Here is a 26,109-nt window from a genome sequence, read left to right as displayed (position 1 = left end):
CATGCAGGCTATTAGGGCTCATGCTTCTTGGTCGGGTCCTGCAGAAGCCACCTAGTCTCCTCTACCCCAGCCTTGTGGCTTCACAGTGTAAAATGATTTGACATGACTATAGGAGTCCATGCGGCTCCCAAAGCAGGATGCTGGCTCAGCTTTTAGATTCTTTGATCTGGGTATATAAGCCCCTCCACTCACAAGTGAGTGTGGCCACTGGCTGACTTGACACGATAGAACAGTGACCCTCTGATAGTCTTAATTAGGAAATTCAAGCCACTATAGGCATGTCAAGACTGAAGGTGAATTAAAATAAGACAAAAGCCAGTTTGCAATAAACCGAGTAAGATTTCAAGAGACACTTGGGCTTCTCAGACCTGCGAATAAGAAAGCAGGCAGTGGACTCATTGTTTTCATCAATGGCTCTATGCAGGAGTGTTTGGAGGCACCCACTAGGTCCTGGACCCCAGCATGTGGCATCACAACCATGTCTGACCTGCAGAAAAACACAGGTTACTCACAAAGGCTGCCGAGCAAAGGCAAAGATTTTTATCACCATCTCTGAGCTCTATGTACATCATTAGACTCATTTCTCAGATATGGTTGATAATTAACTGATAATTCACTTTAATCTATATCATTCATTAGTTTTACAAACACTGATTAAAAGCTGCTCTGTGCAAGTTCTTGCACTAAGTCCTGTGGGATGGATTTGGGAAATACAAATAAAATATATTTAATTACTGCCCTCTAGAACTGTGTTCTAGAAGAAAAAGAAACACAAGTGCCTGTGAACACATGTACCCAATAAGCCTCCAGTAACACACACCACTAATTAACAGGAAATCTCGTAACATTTGGGTAAAACCCCAGGTACAAAATGCCTTAATGTTACATTGCAGGCCCCTCAGAGAACTAAATGAAAACTTCCAGGTTTACCTCCACTTTGGGGGCTTGTCTTGTGAACAAGGGAGACAAATGTGAGATTTGGGAATTTATCACTATGGTTATTGATGGAGTTTGGATGTGTTGTCCCCTCCAAAACTCATATGGAAATTTGATCCCCAATGTGGCAGTGTTGGAAACTGATTGAGTCCTCGCTCTATTAGTTCCCGTGAGAGCTCGTTGCTTAAAAAGACCCTGGCACCTTCTCTCTCTCTCGCTTCCTCTTACCATGTGATCTGCTTGTACCCACTGGCTCTCTGCCACTTTCCGCCATGGGTAGAAGCAGCCTGAGGCCCACACCAGATGCAGCTGTCACAGAATCGTAAGCCAAATAAACTTCTTTCCTTTATAAATTACCCAGTTTCAGGTATTTTATTATAACACAAAATGGACTAAAAGTTATGGTGATGGTGAAGGCAGCTCACAACTAGTTAACACAACCCAACAGAAGACTCCTGAGGAAATGCCTCAGCTCTCTCACTTCTTGGTAGTTTTCTTGGTAAAGACAGCCTAAGAACAAAAGTATTGGCCAAGACCATGTTGAACCTGCAAGTTTCTTTAACATGACTTTCAACTGCTTATCCTTGACCCAATTTATTACTTGGCAGATCTCTCGAGCCTGTGATTGCTACGTAGGCACCAAATCCATCTCTGACAGTAAATATCCCCATCTGAAAACAGAGGCTAAAGTTGTACTTGTCTCACCAGAGTGGATGCGATATCCTCCAGATTACTTGCCAATGCAAGCCACAGTGGGGGGTTCCCCTTCTCATCTGTCACGGACATGTCAGCTCCTCGGGTGCATATGGCATCGACTACGAGTGGAAGCTGGTTTCTGATGGCCAACTGGAGGGCTGTCTGCCCATCCTGAGTCCTGCTAGGACATGCACACCAAAACCAAAACCAATGTTTGTAGCTGGAGCCAAAGGATAAAGGGTGCCCTGCTGGGCATTCCAGAACCCGGAATCCATTGCATCCCTTAAACATACTCTACTCACATTCATTAGTATTTTCTCAGGGAAATTAAATGTTAATAGTGTCTGTCCCTTCTATTTTTTTAGACAATACAGCCATGCCACCCTACTGCACCCAGAAGATAACTGACCAACATCCCAACATGTTGAAATCTTATAGAAATAGAAATACTGCTGCTTTTAACTGCATCTTAATAAAATATCACTCTAACAAAACACTTCTTTCCCCCACTCAGTCATTCAGGGTCACTTGACATTGTGAAAATACAATCACGATAAAAATTTAACTCTGTGACTTTTCCCCCTCAAGCCTTGTTGTTGTTCATTTGTTGGGATATCATCATTATAACTAAAATTCCTATTTAAAATTTGATTTTTAGATTGTACTTTATAGTGAGATTTGTGCAATACTGTTAATTGGTCCTGAAAGGTTCAAACATGAGCAAAATATAGTTCCCCTTCTCCATCACACAAGTCTACTGATGATATTCAGTTATAACACTGAATATAATCAGAGTCATTGCTTCCCTTCCTGTATTTAATAAAGAACAAAAATGTCTTCTACCAGTAAGGCTATGCTTTTGAACCATCTCAATTAAATGTGACCTGGTGTTACAGTAGAGAGTGCTGTCTTATCCTACCTGACATTTATGTCTGCCTGATGCTCCAGGAGAAAGAGTGCGCTCTTGCTATCCTGCCGCTGTATGGCCATGTGCAGCAAGGTCTGCCCATCTGACATGGTGTCGTTGATGGAAGCCCCGGAGCCCAGCAGCTGGGCTGCGATCGTATGCATGCCTAGGGAGTAAACAAGCCCTAACTAATGCATGCTCAGCTTTTCCCACTTCCTCAACATTTTACTACAACAAACATGCCCTCTCAACTTCTCAAAGCCAGCAGTTTTTCCCTAGATATTATAGGCTTAACCCAAACAGAAAGGTTATTTTACAACCAAATGATTAGCTCCACTTCCTCCCTCCCTCTTTCTCACCGACCCACCTGCCTTTCTGACTTCTGTCTGTCTGCAGATGTCAAACAGCCTTACCAGTCCATAATGCCAAGCCTAGCACAGTCTGGTCTCGGGAATCCTTGAGGCTGAAATCCGGAATAATTTGCAAGTTGTTTGTGGCATGAAGAGCATTGGCTAAATTTTTTTAGAAGGAAAAGAACATTTGATTTCACCATTACATGGACCATATTCAAAGCATTCAAGAGAATAAGAACTCAGTTCCAAACTGACTGGCTATAACACAATCACTGTTATACAGAGAGAACAGATAAATTTTCTTGTGGGGAGTAGAAGCCCCAAAATCTGATATTTTGGAGCAAAGCTTATGGGGAAAATGAATTTTTTTTGACTGGTAAGGATATCGCAACCCTCAGCATGGTGTGGTCTGCACCACGCTCAGCCAGTGAGCGCACCGGCCATCCCTACATAGGATCCAAACCCGCAGCCTTAGTGCTCCCAGCGCTGCACACTCTCCCGAGTGAGCCATGGGGCTGTCCCTGAAAATGAATTTTTTTAAAGCTTAAAACACTGACTTCACATCAGGAAAACAGACTCTACTATGGAAACACATATTAATTACTTGATTACTAAAAGGAGGATTAAGACAATGTCCTGATATTTTCCTAATACATAATTCCTACAATCTTAAAACTCCTGTGAGGACCAAGAAAAAGGCACATTGTCTAAAACTCCACTTCCCTCCAGCAGCCTGATACTAAAAAATGCTGGTCTTAACAAACATTGAGGCAACAGTAAAACAAAGTTCAGGACAGGAAGAGAAAACCTGAGGAAAATTTCTGAGTCCCACTGCAGAGGCTTCCCTTGGCTCCTCTTTCTGGCCCCCTTCTTATGAGTCACCTGCCAGGGAGGCTCAGAGACAACTAGAGACCAGCTCATGGAAGACTTGCCACAGCAGAGTTAGCAATTACAGTACTCATGCCAAGGCAAAACTTTGCTTGACCTACACTAAAATGGCCCAGAAAAGTACCCCAAAATAAAAGAGTAGAATCAAAGGTTCTAACATCTTAACTTAACAGGTGAAATGGGCAGGTCATCCTGAAAACAAAACCAGGGAAACACAATATTGAAGAGCCAGACTTACATGCTTATCTAGCTTGACCTGAAAGGAGTTTTTTTTTTTTTTTATTTTTTTCCGTGTCCAGCAACGGATCGCAACCCTCAGTGTCGCCCCCGTACCGGACCGGGGACCGGCAACGGGATTGCAACCCTCGGTGCCGCTCCCACGCCTCGCTCAGCCAGTGAGCGGGAACCGGTCTGTATGTGGGATCCGAACCCTCGGGCGGGAGCGCCACCACGCTTCCCAAGCGGCGCACTTATCCAGTGCGCCACCGGGCCGGCCCCGACCTGAGAGGAGTTTTTGGGTAAGAAACTGGCTATATGAAACTAACCAATGGAAGAAACATCAACTCTGTAATTAACTGCCCCAAATTGTGTCCACAAGTCAAACTACCTACCTTTCTGCTCCAGGATGACAGACACAACATCTGGATGATTATAGGCAATTGCCATGTGCAGCGGCGTCTGCAGATAAATGCTGTCCGCTGAGCTGGTCAGGGATGCAGCCTCCTTTGGCAAAGGTAGAGCTTCCACGGTCTGCAGGTTTGGGTTGGCACCTTGCTGCAGGAGCTCTGCAGTGAGGTTGGCCAGGCCATGCCGACAAGCTGTGTGCAAAGGGGTTTCTCCCTAGATGGAAACAAGTGGCCCAAATCTGAACACATACAGGCTAGGAGTTCCCCTCATAAAGGGATAATGAAATAATAAGTGCTGAAACTCAGGTCCCCAGTGCCAGTCACAGACCTTGGCTCATCCTGTCACTAGCTGACCTCCATGACTTTTGTTCCCTTTCCTGAGCCATCATCCTTAGTTTCTTCAACATCTTCCCAAGTACCTTCCAAACACCCTGGCTTCCTATCTTTATCTCCTACGACCTCTTTAACCACCCTGCACTTTGTTTTATAATTATTCTTTTCTAATTATAAGAATAATACATGCTTATTATCATAAAACAACAACAAACAACCTCAAGTGTCACTAAAACATTAAAATAAATACTGGAGAAAACGGAAGAGCCTCACAGTCACAGCCCTGGAGATAAGCAGTGCTGAGAGCCTGACCATCACTTCTCTTTAACTCCCTGCTAGCACCACTGTTTCTTTGATCAGAGTTCAAGAAGGAAGACCTCCTTCCACTTTTAAAAATTAAAAATATTAAAATTGGTATTACAGGTACTTAATTCAATACCCAAAAAGTTCAAGAATATACAGTGAAAAGAAGCCTCCTCTCATGCCTGGCCCCAAACACCCAATTATCCTCCCCTGAAAGAACCATTATTACAAGCTTCACATTTCTCTCCAGTGACAGAACATTCACAGGAAAACATACACAGCATACATACAAATATATGTGCAGGTATGCATGTGTATATGTATATTTATGCATGTATGTATACTCACACACATTGGGCTTTTTCCACCCAAACAAAGGGAGACAAACTGAATATACTGCTCTGCACCGTGCTCTTATCAAAGTTATACATCTTCATCATTTAAAGAGTCAAGAACTCTACAAGGCTTGTTGTGAAAAACAGCAAATCCCACCTCCTTTTCCCTCAAAAAAATTCTCCTTTCCTAGAGGGAACCACATTTAACTCTTTCACAGCTGGGCTTTTGTAACTGCCTATTTCTAACTGATGCGTTTTTACTGCCGACTCTTGATTTGCCAGCTTCAGACATTATCTGTGGGCCTTGCCATGTGGAAGGACTGAGCACTTTCATTCTGTGACCCCTGTGTACAGCCCTCCCATCCTACATCCTCCCCACACAGCTGTATTGTCACTGCGGTGAGGGCTCTCCGAGTACATCCTCCTCAGGGCTACCTTCTGCTCCAACCCTTCTTCTACACATTCTCACTGGGTGGGCTTATCTACTCCCACAGCTTCTGCAAGTATCTACAAGCCTCAACCCCTCAAACCCAGGACTCTAGCCCTTTTTTTGCATCCAATTGTCCCACTGCCTGCTAGACATCCCTGCCTGAATGTTTAGAAAGAAATTCAACATCGCAATGGAATTTCTCCCTTCCACATCAGTTCTTCCTCCTCGCCAGTTTGCCCTTTCTTTTCATGGGTACACCACAATAGTTTAATACCTCTCTTGCCCTTGCTTCTGGGAGCCATAAGCAGGCATGTCCCATTGACTACAATTCTGTAATTCCTCTGAAACCTGTCCCTTTGGATCTAAATCCAGTATGAGAGGTCGGGATGTGCCAATGGCTTGTCTAGATGATTCCCACTGGCTCCAGCCTGGACTCAGTGGCACATCCACCATGCTAGCCATCCCAGGCAGCTTTCTCAACTCTAAAATAATCGTACTGCTCTTCTGCCCCAAACCCTTCTATGAACCCACAGGATAAAGTCCAAGCATCTTAAACCATCATTCCAGGCCCTTCTCCAGTGTGGCTCTCATGTCAGGTCTCCCTTGACATCTTAGGTCTCATCCAGTTTTGTTATGAAGGGTATCAGAAAAGGAACACCAGCTGGTAGACAACGTGGGCTCTCAAGGGAGAATTTTTTAAAGTTAGAAAATAGTAGAGCATGTCTCGATCGTATCAGAAATGAATAGTGGGCAAAATTAACGATGCAGAAGAGAAAGGGCAGACAGAGACATCGACACACAATGGTAGGAGCAAAATCAATGAGAAGGTGAGAGGGAATAAAATGCAGAGCCCACAAAAAGAAACCTACGTCCAGTGAATATAAGAACATTTCACCAGTTTAGCCAGAGAGTAGGCCACGTGTGCAGACAGATTAGTACATTTAAAGGTGGAAAAGAATGGCAATGCCCTTGAGCTGCCACAATACTTCGCTATGTCTCAGATACCAAGCTTACTATTTACTGCCTTGCGTAGCGCTCTGTTGAGAGAATATACAACTATACGAGGGTGCTTTGTGGAAGTTTGTGGAAAAACAGAATTGGAAGATAATACAAATCTTTCCATGAACTCTTTGAAGTACCCTGGTATATCCTAGTACCTGGGTCTAAATACTGGCTCCATTATTTATGGGCTGCTTAACCTCTCAGAACCTCAAGGTCCTTTACCCTGAGATGAGGGATTTATAGATGTGGAAAATGTTCCTTCAGTCCTAACAATACATGCTCCTTCTATGTCCACTGTGAGAATTAAAAGGGATAATATCCAGAAAGCTCCTAGCACATAGTAGTTGTAAAATAAATGTGATCTTAAAGACAAGCACATTCTTCCTGTATGAAAATAATAAAGTAAAAATAGCTTAGTACCTAATGTCCCAGATATTACATAATAAGCACTTAAAGATATAATTTTTCATCTTAACCACACCCTATGAAATTAGCATTAACCCCATTTTACAGATGAGGAAACTAAAGCTCAGAAAAGTTAATTAACTTGCCTAAGATCACACAGGGAGGAAATGGGAAAGCTGGTAAACCCAGTAATACCCAACCCCAAAGGCTATACTTTTAACCATAACACTGTACTGTCTAACCTTGTTAGCTTGGGATAGGAACTAAATGAACATCCACACAGGAAAACCTCAGCAGATGCAAAGTGTTATAAAGAATCAAGACGCAACTACGTTAGCTTTATGTGTATATGTTTGCTAATCTCTATTAGACTATGAAATCCCCAGTATCTAGTTCAGGTCCCGATATACAATAAATACTTAAGAAATGGTTACTGAATCAATCAACCAACTAATATATAAGGATACATAAAAGAATGTGCTTCACTCTGTTTTTTTTTAACCATATGCATGTATTATTTTGACAAAAATTTTTTAAAAATCATCTATTCCATTTTTTTCCTACACACCTACCACTGTCATTTCTTCTGCAGACCAAAACCATTTCCCTGGGCTGCCCTGTCACACTTACCCACTTGTTTCTGTGATTGACGTGGGCACCATTGGTTGCCAGAAAAAGAGCTGCTGCCTCATTTCCTGCTCCAGCTGCCCGCTGTAGTAAACAATTTCCTAGCAGAAAATGAGCATATTCATCAATTTGCATAAAAATGAGGTCAAGTTCCACACTGCACAACAGGCTGCCCTTCCCTTCCACCTCACTACTGGCAAGAGTACACCAGATAGTAAGTGTCATTTAAGTCCACACACGGCACTCTCTACATACAGACATGGAAACTAAGGAAGACCCTGGACTGGGACATGGAACATCCACTCTTACCTCGGTTTCCCACTAGCCACAGCCCAGGACCAGAGGTAAGTTATATCTCCTGCTGGGGTTGGGTTAGAGCGAGGTTTCTCAACAGTAGTGCTACTGGCATTTTGGACAAGATGATTCTTTGTTGTGGGGGTCTGTCCTGCACACTGTACAGTATTTAGCAGTATCCCTAGCTTCTACTCACTAAATGCCAGTAGGACTCCTGAACTTGTGAGAATCAAAAATGTCTACAGATGTTGCCAGATATCCTGGGGGCGGGGAAGGGTGATTGTCCCTGGCTGAGAACCACTAGGCTAAAAGACCATTTCAAAGACATTGTAAGCTAAAGTTCCACCAAAGAATGCCCCTTAAATACCAAGTTTTATTCCTAGGGCCTTGGCCTTAAATATGTTTGTACTTGGCTTAGAAGTATTTTGCTTAGCATTGTCATGCCTTTCTAAATAAAAATCTTAGAAAGAAAAAAACAAAAAAACTTTTTTCTTCTTTTTCTCTCAAAATAGTTTTAGCCCTGAAAGTGTTTCTGAGCCTTTTAAAATCCATTTCTAAAAATGAACATAAAATCTCATATTCTATAGCTATGCTATATGAAAATCCAAATTAAACACCGGGACTAAAAACAAAGTAAAGAAATGAGACAAAGCACTATTTTGTTTTCATACCATTTTTTCCTTTTCCATCAGAGAAAGTAATTCCATCCCTAGCTGATAGTCACTCTAATCTAGAGACTCATAATAAGAGTACCGTTTTCAGTTTTAGTATACACAAGACTTAAATTGTATACCTTTCAACAGAACAAAGATAACCTGTCACTGCTAAAACATTATTGAACTGTTGACAACCAGGGGACTAACGTTATTACATGTAAAATGAAAAATGGAACAAATCAACAGGAAAAAATAACAATCCTGAGCATGTATGTACTTAACAATTAAACTAGAAGTATATGATGTAAAACTGACAGAGCTAGCAAGAAAAACAGATAAATCCACAATCAATGAAAATGCTTAATATACGTCTCAGAAACTGACAGATCAAGCAGTCCAAGAGTTATAAGTATATGTTAGATTTGAACGGCATAATGAATAATCTTGATTTAATGCACATAGAGAATGATGCACCCTACAATTAAGGAATGCACATTCTTTTCAAGTACATGTCAAACTTTTATAAAAATTAGTTCTGTAAGAGTCTCAGATTCAAGCCTTAAATATCAAAGAACCAGTCTCTTACATGACACAATATGATACAATGAGATTCAATTAGAAATCAGTAAAATTATGGCCAATGACCAATATACATTTGTAAATTAAAAGCAATTTAGTAACAATCTCATTTCCAGAGGTTTTCAGTCTGTTAAATGAAATGTATAGGAGGCCTTGTTTTGGACTAAGTTCCTGCACTAGGTCCCAAAAGACCAGACTAAAAATCAAAATGGAGTCACCCTTGCTAAATTCCACATCACTTAGGCTGTGGTCTGACCTTCCAAGAAGTCAGGAAAAAGATTAATAGCCAAATTCTCCAACAGCCAGTTTAAATCTTCAATAGGGCTGGCCAGTTAGCTCAGTTGGTTACAGCATGGTGTTGTAACACCAATGGGATCCCCTTACTGGCCAGCAGCAAAAAAAAAAAAAATCTTCAATATGTATAATAATGAGTTCTTTCTCCTTTAATGCTTACACAAAAGAGATAGCCTGAAGTATTTTTCTATTTTTCTGTCTTCCTGTCCCCACCTTACAAGAAAAGTAACTCTGAAATAACCAATCCGCTTTTTGTTCTTTGTTTCTGTTTTCATTAGCCTTTTTCTGTCTATAAAACCAACCTCCTCTGCTTGGCTCATAGGAACACTTAATCTATTTCGTGGAATAATGTGTCGCCTGATTCTAAAATTGCAATAAAGCCAAATGAGATTTTTTTTTAACCTATATCAATTCAAAGTGATAACTGAGACCTTCAACTAAATTTGCTGGAGTTTTGTTCTTTGACAAGTCTAAAACATTTACAGTTCTTCTCATACTCCTTGTCCTGTAGTATTACTCCCTTTAGCTTTTATGTCACCTACAGTGGTGATTTCATCTGACCCTTATTTAAAGTTAATCATGAACTTCTTTAGGAAAGGGTCTGTTTAATATCCGTCGTCATCGTCTTTTTTTTTTTTTTTTGGTCAATTCTCCATGTCAGTGGCACCTACCCATGCTTTAAACATTGCAAGTACTCAGTGCTGAATTATAGATAGGAGTCCCTCTCCTTAAAATATCCCTATTTTTTATTCAGTCAGATCAAGGAAATACATTAAAATAATGGTTCTCAAAATGTGGTCTATGAGATTCCTAGGGGTTCCTGAGAGTCTTTCCAAGACTTCATAAAGTCAAAACTATTTTCACAATAATATTACCTGTTTTCCCCCCCACTGTGTTGACATCTGCACTGATAGTGCAAAAGCAATAGTGGGTCAAATTGGGAGAGCCTTAACACAAATCAATACAGTGGCATCAAAATGTACTAGTAGTTACTGTATTCTTCACCATCAGGAACTCTCAGTAAACAAAAAAAAAAGAAAGAGCTTCACTTAAGATAGTCCTCAGTAAAGCAGTAAAAATTACTAATTATGCCAACATTGAGTGCATGTCTTTTTAAAATTCTGCGTGACAAAATGACAAATATGCATAAAGCAACTTTTGCTACATACCAATACAATGCTGATGGGGGAAAGCTCTTGTGTCATTGTTTAAATTGTGAGCTGAACTAGCAGCTTTTCTCATAGAAAAACATTTTTACTTGACCAAATGACGGATTAACATACTGTTGTTATTTAAACATAAGTACCTGGTAAACTTTTTCTTGAAAATGAACAAAGTGGGCCTGTCTCTTTAAGAAAAACAATTAGACAGTATTTATACCCAATGATAAAATCTGAACTTTCAAGAGGCCTGGCCAGTTAGCTCAGTTGGTTAGAGCACGGTGTTATAACCACTACCAGCTCAGGGTTCAGATTCCCATAATAGCCAGCTGCCCACCACTCCAAATGGTGATACCGGATTCTAAAATACATGAAAATTTGGATGATCTTCATAACTCAGGCAACCAATATTTTCTAAATGACTAAGGCATAATGTTACAAAATCATGCATAGAGAAACGGTTCATTCAAAGCATAAACGGACCATGGATAAAGTTCATTGATGTGATTTCAGATTCCACATTGCAAGCAACATTAAAGAAACTATCACTTCATAAATTTTACTTGCTGCATCAAATAAAATATACCCACAATTATCTGAAAAGGTTATGAAAATATGCCCCCCTTTTCCAACTGCATAAGCATGTATTTTCTTCAAATACTGTATTTAACCAAAATAAGTATCTCAAAAGATTGAATACAGATGCAGGTGTAAGAAACCAGCCACTCAATAAAAAAAATTTTTAAAAAAACATAAAAATAAATAAATAGAATAAAAATAAAGAGAAACCAGCCACTCCTCTAACTGAATTTTGTTTTGGAACTTATCTTTCATAAAAAATGTTATATGTTAACATATGATGGTTTGTTATTTTTAAATTAATATACCTTTTTAAAAATTCTTAGTTTTAATTTCTAATATGACACATATCAAAGATATAAACGGTCCAAACAAGAGCTTTTTGTAATATAATTTCTAAGAGGTTAAAAGGAGTTTTGAGTTCAAAAAATCTGAGAATCACTGTATTAGATAAATGGAAGTGTTTCAGCTTAAAGAACTTAACTTGATGTCTGGCTAACTTGTTTGAAGCACAGTATTTAAAATAATTACAACCCAGGCTTTTACTGTATTTAAAATTAAGTAGAAAATAATTCTCATAATAGCTATGCCACTCAGTTTCTAAATTTTTGGTACAAATATTTACACAATATTTCATGGAGCCTCCAGACTTCAGCATCATCTCTTAGCGATCTATTACGCTTTACCTGTCATCGTATCAGGGGCATCGGTGTTACTGCCATGTTGAATGAGTCTGGCTGCAAAGCTGTTTTCATCAAATGAAGTCCCATTTACTACAGGGAGGTCTTCGAAGGGGTTTACAGACTGGTCAGAGGACAAAGTGATGTACTGCACTGCAAGCCACAGAGCTGTACTGCCCTCATGGTCCTTCAGTTCTAAATCTAATCTGAAATAAGGAAGCAATGTGAACAGCAAATATCATCACCTTCAGACACTGTACTGCCAACAGCCTCATTCTTTCTTTTTATACTTTTTGGATGACAAATTTTTATTTTACTTTTACTTTATTAAAACTTATAACACTAAAAGACATTTTTAAAAAAATTATTTTTCACTCACAATCCCACCCTCACAACTGCTTTTTCATTTCTCCATGTCTCCCTACGTACTGTTTACACTGCAGCAGCTGATTGAACACATATTCATTCCTGGCCATGATGGACAAGTGTAAAGGAGTCCTGCAGGACAAAAAAAGAGGCATCAATTCAGGACAGGCTCAATTCAGGACTACTCGCAGCAGGAGGTGACTAGAATACTAAGCACAATGACCACCCACAAGAAATTCCACATTTCTGCAACAGTTTTCCAAAACCATGAGCAAATATCAAAACATAAGATATGTTACCATTTATTCAGTGGCCAAAAAGGACAAGAATCAGTAAAAGGAAAAGATATAAACTACTCTTCAATTCAATATTAACCTCTTACGAAGTGTGCATATACCAACTTTTTCTAAAACAGCAGTATCTACCATAGGTATGCATACTTTCTCTTACCTACCCTCCACCAATTCTGAAAAGAAACTTTTTTCTTCCCCATAATTTTCTGTTATACTCAAACATACTAAAAGAGTAGCAACATGTAAGGATTGATTAAAATGGCAATTAACCTCTCTCCACTGCTTTTATTTAGCACTCAAGTTCCCTGAATGAGACTGCTACTATAGAGCACAGTGCCTCTGAAGCTATCACCTATCTCAGACGGACTGCCAGAGTTCACTATAGTTGGAGAAAAAAATTGAAGAACCATTACTTAATTACTTTATCCAATGTACATATCCATTTTCTAATTCTGACAACCAAACTTTTTTTTTTTGGCAGCTGGTCAGTACAGGGATAGAACTCTAGACCTTGGTATTATTAGCACCACACTCCAATTGAGCTAATTGGCCAGCCCCTGGCAACCAAACTTCACAGAAATCTTTTCTTATTTTTGAGAGAGTTTTCAAAGGTATAAAATATAGAACTGCTATGATGATAAGTGGATCCCACCTGTGGTTGGTGATTCAGGCGGCTTAACTTCCCTTCAGAGCCTCCCACACTGCTGTCCCCCAAACAAACAGGTCTTTCTTAGATTCTAAACCACAAGGAATCCTCAACTAAATGTTCCTGGGAAGCAACAAAAGGAACACAACAAATACTGTCAAATATGGGAAAGGCTGTGCTATGGAAAAAGGTAGCAAGCCGTGCAGATAAAGAGTTGTCTCAAGTGGGAGTATTTACAAGAAGGTAGAATTGGGTTTACTGTAGAGAATTTTCTAACTATTAGACCTCATAGAAATAAAACAGATTGCTTTGAGATAGTGTGTGCCTCTTCTTCAAACTAACCAAGCAACTCTTAAAAATACTCAAAGAAGGTTCCTTTGGAGGAGTTGGACTAGATGACCACTTCAGGCCCTTCTAGCATGAAGATGATGGAAATGTTCTCCCCAAATGCCTCTGGCCTTAGTCTTGACACTCATATGCATGGCAAATCAATGTTTGTGACTTCAGTGAAAATAAGATAGAATAACGTCAAGCTAAAGAACAATTAAGTCTTTGTATACCAATTACTTGCTGCCACGAAATAATTTTCTGGAAACAGTGCTAAAGGCACAGTCTATCTGCTCCCAACTTACCTGCCCTTGCTGTCCTGCATGTTGGGGTTGGCGCCTGTCTGCAAGAGGGCCTCTGCAATCTGCGCCATCTCACACATCACATCTACTGAGTGTTTCTTTGAACTGTACAATGCCACAAGGTGCAACGGTGTCTCCTGGGCACCCAATGTAGCAGCATTGACCAGGGCCCCATTCTTAATGAGGAAAGTGGCAGCAAAGAGATCTCCTTGAAAAGAAATAATAGAAAAAATGGTAACATGTGATGAGACTGAGGGCAAGTTATTCTTTCTGGCGAATGTTTCCTCAAAAGGCAGTAGTCAATAATTGCAGACAAAGAAGAGGGACAACTAGGTGTGTCCGAAGGAACCTCTCAGGACACCTGTAAATGGAAACTCATCATTGAGATCACGGAGCTACACACTCTAATTCAAAAGGCTTTGTTCAATATTTTATTACCTCTTCCTATCTGTCCTGCCTCCTCACATCAATATAGCTTCACTATTTTGAGAATATGAGTCTTCTATCTTTAAAGGCCTCTCTCTGGTCATCGCCTCTCAAAAGGGGCTTCCAAGATACTTCTCCAGCACAATTTATCTCTCTCTCCCATTTCCTGACCAGTCTGTACCTAAGCAACACTTACCCCCAACCTGCTGTACTTGCATACAGGTTCCTGTTAACAGTAAGCCCATGTTTGATTTATTTTCGTATTCTTTTCTTTGTAGTTTTGCAATCTCATTACATATAAACATAACAGTCCTAACAAGAAGTTTACAAATTTAAACAGAGTATCTGTACACATTATTATTTACAAAAATTTTTATGGTGAATTAACTGGTTGTAAAAACAAAAGTTCTTTCTAAATCCCTTCCATAGCATTAACTCTTAGGAAAGAGTATTACAGGTGAAGAGTCTACCTAGGATTATTAACAAACACCAAATTAAGACTGAATAACTTACATAAAAATCCATTAATTTTAATAGCTCAATTCACTATCTTTGACTATTCATACTCTGTATGAGGAAAAGAAACTACCCTGACATGTTGACAAAAGGCCAAGTTAAGTTTACGTAATGATATTAAAGGTGCACAATTGTAAACATACTTTGTCAGATACCAGTAAAGAGAAGCTGACTCTAGATTGGTTCCACAAATACATGGTTAGATTCAGAACTAAGCAATCTGATAAGCGGCAATTTAATGTTAAAAACACTTCTGAAAGGGCCGAACCCGTGGCTCACTCGGGAGAGTGCGGTGCTGGGAGCGCCAAGGCCGCAGGTTTGGATCATATGTAGGGATGGCCGGTGCGCTCACTGGCTGAGCGCAGTGTGAGTGACACCAAGCCAAGGGTTACAATCCCCTTACTGGTCACACACACAAAAAAATACTTCTGGGGCTGGCCCGGTGGCGCACTGCTACAGTGCGCCGCTTGGGAAGTGCAGCAGCGCTCCCGCCGAGGGTTCGGATCCCACATACAGACTGGCCGCTCACTGGCTGAGCGAGGTGCGGGAGCAACACCGAGGGTTGCGATCCCGTTGCCGGTCCTGGCCCGGTACGGGCGCGACACTGAGGGTTGCGATCTGTTGCTGGTCACGAAAAAAGACAAAAAGAAAAAAAAAAATACTTCTGAAAAACCGGTTAAAGTATACTTGTCAGGTTAACTGGGATAATGACCGAGAATAAGCAATTAAGTCTGTTGTATGTAGTTTGTTTTAAGATTACTTAACATACAGTCCTCCTTGGATTTACTATATTCACAATTTAAAACATTCAAAACCACTAGCTATACATAAAATTTATGTTTCTTAAGAAAATAAGGCAAGAATGATAAACCATAAGATAATGAACAGAGAAACTTCCGGTTATAAATGTTTTGAGGCATTCCACTTAGCTGGGTAGAAGCAATTGTTTCTCTAAGTGACCTCCAGGTGACACCAATTAGCTCATACCTAGAAAGTCTTTCAAGTATTCAGTTAAACAGCTTCCAAATCACACTCATTCTCAACTTTACAATCCACATGTGTGCCTTTGATGGGTGTACATATCTATGTTATCTCAAGAGCTCATCCAGGAGTCAGAGGTAGTTTCTGCAGATTCAGTCTCCATTTCACCAAGGTCTACAGGATGAATTTCTTGCCAATCATGTCTTCCCTCAGCTAGAGGATCCCCCAAATGCAGAACAACCTCTCAGTTTGATTTGCTGGTTCTATGATCATTGACTATACTTAGACTTGTTGGCAGTCTTGGGATGAATGCCAGGTTGCTGAAGGTGCTTTCGAACTTTGTTAATATATTGATCATAGGCAATGGTGTTCTTTCCACAGCTGGTCTGCTTTTGTCTTTGCATAAGGACACTTCAATCTCTTCCTATTTCTGTTAATACTGTAGATACAGACTCCTTAGAATCAAAACTTCTAGCAGTGATTTTTTTCTCTCTTACGAAGTCACTTATGCTAAGTGGCCATGGGCCCCTCAGATGCTGATTGGCCCATGACTGATTTTTTTTTTTTTAAATCCACCACTGTCTTATACAAAACAGGCCCTGAGGAACTGTTTGAGAAGAAAGCGACTTGACTGGTCAGGGCTATTGAGTTCCACTTTAACTGACTGGCTCCAATTTCAATCAATTACGACTGCAGGTAACTTAAGACTTCTCTAACCAGTCCCTTCTCCTAAAATATTTTCATTTATTCTGCACCCCTATATTTTGGGGAAGGGGAGGAGAAGAGTGCAAACATCAGTGCAAAGGGCCAAACATCTTTACCAACATTGGTGCAAAGGGCCAAAGCTTAGATTTTTTTTTACAACAGGATGTCAGTAAAGCATTGAAAGCAACAGGTAACATGCATATCAGGGGCTAGACTGAGTCAAGCCTTTGCTATCCTTATATACAATATACATAGCAGGGTCCTAATATGTAGTATGAACAAACCTCACATACAGTCAATCCAGGACAGAATATGTTTAAAAAAAAAAAAAAAGGGCAATAGAACAAAATATCCTAGAGAAAGCCACTTACATTCCGGAAATAGAAAGAAAATTTAGAATTATTAGGACAAAGAGCCTTAATGAAAAGTCCAAAATATAAGGTACTTTGGGGGAGGGGGATGATGTGGTTTCATTACCTTTAAGCTTGGCATATATTCCAAACCAAGAGATAAACATATAGGTAAAAGAAAAATGTCTAATATACCATACTTACAGAAGATAAACTGGGCAATACTACACACAGAAATAGGGAAAACCTATGAACAGTTGGGTTCAGACAGAAGGCATAATAAAAATCATTATCTTAAGCCCTCTTAAAAGAATCACATGTTTTAGATTAGATTTACATTACTAAAAAGATCTAAAGATAAATGTTTTCTTACTTATACCTATATACAGATATGTACATGTACATAAATATATGCATTCTACACAAAAAGCTATTTCGGAATTACTGGAAAATGAAAATTGATGCTGTTTTCCACTGAAAGTCAGCCCACAGTGTTACAGCACCAAGGTCAAGTGTTTGGATCCCCCTACTGGCCAGCTGCCAAAAAAAAAAATTAAAAAGTAAGTTGGCCCAGAGGGTACATAAGCTAAAGGAAAAAGGCAATTGACATCAAAAGAACACAACAAAGGGAGGGAATAGAAAACACCAAAAGCACCATTTATAAGGTTTCCGTCAATAAAAAAATATATAATACATTTTAGAAAGAGTTGTATCAAAAATAGTTAAAATAAAAACTGGTGCTTAAAAGTTTCAGTTATTTCATCACCACATATACTAACACTGCCAGGTAAATGAGGCATTAGTATAATAATCCACACAAAACTATTACTGACAAAAAAGTTACACTAAAAAAAAAAAAATCCACATACAATTTTTCTTTCGATGCAACTCCCTCCCTGACAGTTTTACCCAGGGAACACCCATTAACCTTCATTATTCAATTAATAAAAACCATATTTCATGCCACTTCAGTTGATGGCATCATATTCAAATTTACTATAAATAATTGGACAGGGGCATCCTATTTAGGAAACCCATCGATAGATGTTGGTTATTAAGGTAAAAAAAAGTACAGGAAGAACTAGATTTCTTACGAAAGCAAGGACCCATCTTCTTGCCCAAATCAGACTACTCAAAGGAGATGGCCTGCCTCTGGCCATATGTCGGCCTCCACTGAACTAACCCACAGACTCTGGCTGCCTATTTCATTCCTCAGACAAGCTGACTGTTTTGTTTATAGATTCTAATGTGTGTCCAGAACTAGAGCTAAATCTCATATATTAAAGACCTTTATACATATTATAATGAACCTAAAGTAAGATTAACAGTTAAGTTTAGGTATATTATTCAATTTAGTTATTTGGGCAGGTCAGACTGACAGCTCAAGTTGAATGAAGAAAAGTGAAATAAATTCCTACAAGAATTGAATCTGGTTAAGGCACTCCAACACAAGAGCAAGGTAAGAGTCACTGGGTTGAGCCTTCCAGTCAACTGGTAGTCACTATGCTAGATGCCCCACTAACACTGTCTCTCATTCTCCCAACAACCCCATAAAGCAGAAATGATTCCCACTTTAGAGATGACGAAAAGACTCAGAGTGGTCAAATGACTTGTCCAAGGCCACAGACTAAATAGATGAGTCAGGATTCAAACCATGATACATCCAAGCTCCAAAGTCAGTGCTCTGTCCACCAACCATGCCACACACTCTAAATTTAGCAACAATCAAGTTCATTATACACACACTGTAATCCACATGCTTGCAGGCAACTGATAAATTCAGAGTGCAAGAATAAATCACTTGAAAGTAAGCATCATAAATATATCACCAATTCCTGGCAATTCTTGTAATAAGCGATCACCAAAATATTTAATAACTTGTTAGAGATGTTTTTGCATCAAAAATCAGAATTTAACTCCCTGAGAGGAAAGAAACATAATTCTCAGATTTTTTTTTAGTAACAAGTGTATGTTTCCAAAATAAACATCTCAGGCTCTAAACAGTGTGGGAAAGAATAATTCCCTATGTGGTGGAAACCTTCCCCACTGAACACACAACCAGTGCTAAGCACCAATGGCTTTGCACAGTGCAGAGTGGTGCTTGGGAAAAATGCATTTGCTCTTGACACTGACATACTCTAAGGATTTCCTACCTAAAGGTAAGCAAAATTTTCCTCTCTACCAGTCAGCAAGCTCAACACTCTAACACATAGCTTAGAAAGATATTTATATTAAAACCTTTGCCTAAAAAGTCCAAAGCTACAGCTGCAACAGGACCACATCGTGCAGTACGTACTTTCCACCAACTAGAAGCAACTTGTGAATGGCAAAAGTGGAGCAGAGACAATAACAGTATAATAATGCATAATCAGAAAGGGAAAGTATGCATAATTAAGAGATGATGAAACCAGTACATCCTGTCTTTGATATCCATGTTTAACCAGAAAAAAGTGGCCATGGGAAAGCACTTCAGTAAAGTCAACTATTCTACAAAATTAAGGCTTTGACATTTTTGAAAGCTTTTATTCCACTGGAACTCTACCTCTACATAGATTCTCACTCTGTCAAAAAAGACCATTGGAAAGTAGTCAGGCAGGGACTTAATGAATTAATAAGGCCATTAAAAAAACAAAACAAAATCATAAACTAGTACATTTTTTCCCCTTGAAAAGTTAATTCATTAATTAAAATCTTTTGCTCTCAAGTCTATCATTTCCGTATTCTTCCTACTACTGACAATGTACTCAAAATATAGCTACAATTTCAAATAACATGCCTAGGACAAAACAAAACTTCATCACTTTGCCATTATAAAAGTCTAGTCCACAAAAGTGAAAGCCTTGAACCTAAGAATACATTAAACATTTGTCGATACTTCTGTATCACAGATACAAAAGTAAAGTCTTCCTAGCACAATTCCTGGAAAAAGAGATAGCAAGTAAACTTATCATATAAGTAAAAGGTACTTCTTCTCAAAGTACCACCTTTCTATTTCTAGCCTTTCTAACAGGCCAAACTCACAAGGCATAGGCAACAGCTCTTCTGTCCCTCCTCCTCTGACCCAATGATCACAAATTGTAAATCATGTAGCCTGTGAGTACAGGCTCAAGAAGGAGTCTTGGGGAATTTCTGGAACAGGGTCAGAGAGTCTTCAAAAATTACTTGGATAAAAATAAAATTGCCTGCAGACAAAAATATAAAATACACTTCTTCCTACCTCTTTGGATTCCTTTATGTAACAAGCTCCAGCCATTCTTGTCTACCATGTCCACGTCAGCTTTATGACTAACCAGTGTGGTGGCAATACTCTCTAGTCGTCGTGAAAGAGCTAGATCTAATGCAAGATCTCCATTATGATCCACTTCATTCAGCTTCCCAGGGAGCTGCACAGATAAGTTTGTATATTAGCACCCAGCCAGTGGAGAATACAATCTATTTTAATTTCTCCCACCTAAACCCTTAAATATCATCTCTTATACAAATGTCAAATTTTAATGCTGTGACACTGCTTAGTGCCCAAATTCTACTTCATTCACAAACTTCTATCAGGCTTCCTCACGTGCTTTCAGGGAGCAGAGATTTAACAGAGATCACAGAACAGACGTAAACAACATGGAAGGCAATGTAAGGACCATGGGGGAAAAGTAGACAGAGTGCTGTAGGGCACAAGCACTAGGGCAGTTTCAGAGAGCTTTACAGAAAACAGCCTATGTTTTCATGAAAGGCTGTGGCTTACCTAATTCCTCCTAGCAGTTTAATGTCTCCCTGCATACTGGACACCCAGGATAAAACATAATTCACTCTCACCTGACAAGAGCAACTGCATTTCTTATAAGGTGGCATGGTAGGCAAAATGACAGCCCCCCAAAGATGTCTACATCCTAATCCCCAGAACCTATAAATACGTCATCTTTCATGGCAAAAGGTGCTTTGCAGATGCGATGAAGGTTAAGGACTTTGAGATTGGTATAGTATCCTGGATTATTGGAGGGCTCAATCTATCTGATCACATAAGTCTTTAAAGTGAAAGAGGGAAGAATATGTCATAAAGATGTGGCTTGAGAAGGACTAGATCCGCCACTGCTGGCTTTGAAGATGGAGGCAGGGGACCATGCGCTAAGGAATGTAGCAACCCCTAGAAGTCAGGAGAAACCCTCAGTCGACAGCCAGCAAAGACCAGGGAGCCTTGGTTCTACGACCGCAAGAAACTAAATTTTGCCAACAACCCAAAGGAGCAGGAAATGGATTCTCCCCTGCAGCCTCCAGAAAAAAACACGGCCTGCTGAGACCTTGATTTTAGTCTGGTGATGCCTGTACTGGACTTCCAACCTAAAAAACTGTAAGGTAATAAATTTGTGTTGTTTTAAGCTACTAAGTTCACGGTAATTTGTTATAGCAGCAAAAGAAAACTAATACAGATTTTGGTACTTGGAGTTAGGTACTGCTTTAACATCCACTTAAATATGGAAGTGGCTTTGGAGTTGGTCAGTGGGCTAAGGCTGGAAGAATTTTGAGGAACATGACAGAAAAAGCCCATACTGCCTTGAACAAACTATTAGTAGAAATATGTACATTAAAGACTGGCAAGTGATGGCTCAGAAGGAAGTGAGGAGCATTACAGAGCAAAGTAAGTGCATTACAGTTTTGGGAAAAGACACGAAAAAAACAGAAAAAGCAGCTATGGTACCTGTGAATCCATTTCAATTAGATAAAGGAAGACCACATCTTCTCTCTCCACTTTGATAGCTTTATGTAATGGGTATTCCGTCTTGGATTTGATCATTTTGTATAACAACTGAGCACTCATACTACTGAAGTCCTCCTTTCTTAAGTCATCCTAAGGATTAAAAAATACAGTGAGAAGCAAAACAAAGTATTAACAATAACAACAACTGTCATTTATTAAACCCTTAGAATGTGTCAGGCCCTACTCTAAGGACTTAACATTTCCCAATTCATTTAAGCCTTACAAAAACCCTATGAGGCAGGTACTATTATCATCCCTACTTTTCAGATGAAGTAAGCATAAAGAGGTTATATAACTTACACAAGTTCAGTGAGTAAATGCCCAAGTCAGGATCTGGAACAAAGAGGTCTACCTCCCAAGCCCGTGCTCTTTACCACAGCACTGCTACGCCTCTCAGTGAGACAGTAAAGCACAAGCACCATGGGCACAAGCTGAGCCATGAGAGAGCCCTCTACGTGAGATAGAGTCCTCTGCCTCCTAACCCCACAAAGATGGGAATTTCAGAATTAATCGGCACTTCCACAAACAATTCACTTCACTGAGTCCAAGTGGATCTCTACTACTGAAGATTCTATATTTCTACCTAATTTAGCAGAAAGACTACCACTTTGTGTCAATTTTTAAAAACCCGGTTCTTTTAGACACCTCTTCTGAAATACTAGGACTCTTCTCACAATGTGCTGAATACAAAACAGTTCACAGAAACTAGTTTATAAAACCCAGAACTAGCCCTGATTTTTAAAAAATGCACAGCAAACAACAAAGAAATGTAAAAACTGTTCTTTATGATAAAAACTACCGAAAAAAGGCAAATCTAAACTTAATAATGCTCTCCACTAAATGGAGAAAGCACAGAAAAGCTATGAAATGCTGCAGCTGGGAACCGCAGGGCCTGCTGGCCCCAAAGTGCTCCCTGCTCCTGCACTCAGCCACAGCTTCCACAGATGCAGGGTGAAGGCACGTGTCCCTTCCTTCCAAACCCATCTCTGGACCTGAGCTATCTTCTGCCCCTCTACTTTGAAATCAGACTTTCAGAGCTGAAGAGAGTCTCATAGATCATCTAATCCAACTACTTATCCTTCAATTTTTCTAACAAGAGAAAAACTAAGTGCCAGAGAGATAACTTTCCAAGGAATAGATCCCAAGCCTGGGTCTTCTGAGTTTGTCCCCTTGCCTCAATCTCTCACTCACCCAGTGACTTGCAATAATTTCTGCACAGTAGTTCATCAGTGTGCTGGCATTCAGCTCCTCCGCAGTCTGATAGAAGCGAATACAGTTCCTGACATTCACCAGAGACATAACACCCTTCTCACATCTGTAAGAGAATATCAACAATGAACAGTATTATTAGGACAAATATAAGTATATTCATAAATAAACAAACCAAAGCAATAATCTTTGTACTAGCTGGCTATGTCCAATAACTCTAAGGTGTAAGGTTAAGCAAAGTAGTTATGAATAAATTACAGCTAGGCTCTCACATCTTACTATTATTATTATTTTATAAGCACATCTGAATGACTCGTTTTATTGGAGAAAGGGACGTGGAGTTAACAGTGTGAAGAGAGCTGGGACCCAAGGTTGGGAAGAACACCCTCCCTTCCCCATACATGCCTAATACCCCAAATAAAAAATAACCAACTATGGGGAGTTGCAGAGACAGAGACTGAGGGGCAGGGGAAGGAGACACGGAACTTGAGGGCAACAGTGAAGAGGCCGTGGGTGTGCTGGGAGGGCCCAGAGGCAGCAGCTGTACAAATAATACCAGTATGAGTCTTTGCATCTTCCACATAGGTATGTATAAATATATATACAGATAGTTTTCTTTTCCCCCTTTCTTGAGCTCCCATATTTTAAAAGTACTAGAATTTCATTATGCTATTACATTGCTCAGGTCTGGTCAGAATCAAAATAACCTGCAAATAAACTTAAGTATAATACCCCAACTGCCTTAAAAGTATTCATATGAAATTTGCTGATCATATACACAGGTAGTTGTAAAATCAAATATGCAATGGATCCACTTCAGTCCTTCGGTATTTAATAAGATGGGACACACCTGCTGTTCCCACTAACAAAATTCCTTTATGCAAACAGTGTGGCTTAGAAATAGTTTCAAATATGAGGCTCCATGCCTCAATAAATTAACATCTCTTTAAAAATCCTCCAAAAAAATGAATTTATATGGTATGTGAATTCTAACTCAATAAAACTGTTTTTAAAAGTCCACCCAAGGGCCGGCCCGGTGGCGCACTGGAGAGTGCGCCGCTTGGGAGTGTGGCGGTGCTCCCGCCGAGGGTTCGGATCCCATGTGGAGACTGGTTCCCGCTCACTGGCTGAGCGCAATGTGGGCGCAACACTGAGGGTTGCGATCCCGTTGCCGGTCCCCGGTACGGACGCGACACCATGGGTTGCGATCCCGTTACCGGTCAGTAAAAAAGACAAAAAGGAATAAAAATAAATAAATAAATAAATAAAAGTCCACCCAAAATATCTATAATGTATACAAACAACTGAGTTACGAGTCAAATCAGTATGCCAGGACAGAAAAACTGGTTACTACAGTTGTCCCCATAAAGCCAGGTAACAACAAGAAGACTCTTTCAGAATCACTAATAAGGGCCGGCCCGGTGGCGCACTGCTACAGTGTGCCGCTTGGGAGTGCAGCGGCACTCCCGCCGAGGGTTCGGATCCCACATACAGACCGGCCGCTCACTGGCTGAGCGAGGTGCGGGCGTGACACCGAGGGTTGCGATCCCGTTGCCGGTCCCAGTCCGGTCCGGTATGGGCGCGACACTGAGGGTTGCGATCCGTTGCCGTTCACGAAAAAAGACAAAAAGGAAAAAAAAAAAAGAATCACTAATAAGGGCCGGCCCGGTGGCGCACTGCTACAGTGTGCCGCTTGGGAGTGCAGCGGCACTCCCGCCGAGGGTTCGGATCCCACATACAGACCGGCCGCTGACTGGCTGAGCGAGGTGCGGGCGTGACACCGAGGGTTGCGATCCCGTTGCCGGTCCCAGTCCGGTCCGGTATGGGCGCGACACTGAGGGTTGCGATCCGTTGCCGTTCACGAAAAAAGACAAAAAGGAAAAAAAAAAAAGAATCACTAATAAGAGAACATCAATTATGTCAAGGAAGAAAGAGCTGCACACAGACAAACAGGCTTCTGGAAGCACAAAGCAGGCACCACATCATAGCCCAGAAGATGTAGCACTAGAAAGACCCAGGCTTCCACTACCCCAAGTTCCTAGAAACCTCACTAAGCCTCCCATGGAACCAGACCTATGGGGGAAGGAAGCCATGGCATGGTCCTTCAGCTCCTTTCCCTCCACATCTCCCTTACAAATCAGGTTCACTTCCAAGGGCTGCCACAGAGGCCTAGAATGGTTTCAGGGGTATTCCCTGACATCCCACCCTTGCTTCTCCTGTCCCACAACCCCCACAAAAACTCTTTTCTAATCATAAATACAGAATATTGTAGAGAGAGCAAAATGAACTGTGAGGTAAGAAAGACCTGAGTTGAGATCCAATGAATTTTAGCGGCCAGATTACTTTAGCTCTGTGCCCATTTCCTCCTCTGTAAATTAGAAAAGATACTCTATTTCAGAGGTTTGGGGAATCTTTGTGTGCTTTTCAAGATGAAGGAACACTAGATACATTTAGCATAGCCTGAGGTACATAACAGCTAGGCTAGTAAGTTTGAGGTCCCTCTCTTAGTCCTTCCATTCTCTAAGGCCTAAAATTCCTTTACTAAAGGAAAATAGAAAAAGTGTAAAAGGAAATCACATAATAACTAATATTAATGGGTTTGAGTACTATTATAAATAAGCATAACTGGCTAGAAGATAATTCCCAATCCGAACAGGTAAGCTTTAGGTAGCAGAATCGGAAAAAGACCATGGAAGTAGGAGATGGGGGAAGAAAGGAGGAGGGCCATGAGAGAGACCTGGGAAGAACTGAAGAACAAACTTTCAAAACCTTACAAATGATGGGCTGCTGGTTAGCTCAGTTGGTTAGAGAGTGGTGCTGATAACACCAAGCAAGGTTCAGGGTTCAATCCCTATACTGGCCAGCTACCAAACAACAATAATAAAAACATAAAAATCTTACAAATGAGACCTTATACTAGGAGCAACAATACAATCTCAGAGTCATTTCTCCACCTAGCAGTACATGTAGGCACCTATTTTTATACTAAGACTTATGCTTAGGTGCTTTGTTTTTAATGGACATAGCTGACTTGGAATAAAGAAGCATCTCTCCCAGGGCATTTTTTTTTTTTTTTTTTTTTTTTTTTTTTTTTTTTTTTTCCGGTTCTGGCAAGGGACCCCAACCCCCCGGGTTCCCCCCGCCCCGCCCCGGGGGCG

At 40.3% G+C, this 26,109-nt stretch overlaps 1 protein-coding gene across 1 annotated transcript in view; it reads right to left on the bottom strand.

The window, feature by feature from the left end:
* The window catches only part of ANKFY1 (ankyrin repeat and FYVE domain containing 1), a 78,145-nt gene that overhangs the window by 22,164 nt on the left and 29,872 nt on the right, over positions 1–26,109 (bottom strand). The window contains exons 4-15 of the mRNA XM_008568732.1: positions 22,934–23,057; positions 21,683–21,832; positions 20,213–20,378; positions 14,021–14,225; positions 12,513–12,581; positions 12,090–12,289; positions 7,845–7,942; positions 4,392–4,620; positions 2,953–3,051; positions 2,552–2,705; positions 1,642–1,810; positions 369–487 (exon numbers count right to left, since the gene is read on the bottom strand). Of these exons, the coding sequence (XP_008566954.1) occupies positions 369–487; positions 1,642–1,810; positions 2,552–2,705; positions 2,953–3,051; positions 4,392–4,620; positions 7,845–7,942; positions 12,090–12,289; positions 12,513–12,581; positions 14,021–14,225; positions 20,213–20,378; positions 21,683–21,832; positions 22,934–23,057 (1,782 nt within the window). The remainder of the gene's footprint in view (positions 1–368; positions 488–1,641; positions 1,811–2,551; positions 2,706–2,952; positions 3,052–4,391; positions 4,621–7,844; positions 7,943–12,089; positions 12,290–12,512; positions 12,582–14,020; positions 14,226–20,212; positions 20,379–21,682; positions 21,833–22,933; positions 23,058–26,109) is intronic.

This window comes from Galeopterus variegatus, unplaced genomic scaffold, assembly GCF_000696425.1.
Source record: "Galeopterus variegatus unplaced genomic scaffold, G_variegatus-3.0.2 Scaffold25, whole genome shotgun sequence".
NCBI lineage: Eukaryota > Metazoa > Chordata > Mammalia > Dermoptera > Cynocephalidae > Galeopterus > Galeopterus variegatus.
This window is presented reverse-complemented; position numbering and strand designations above follow the sequence as displayed.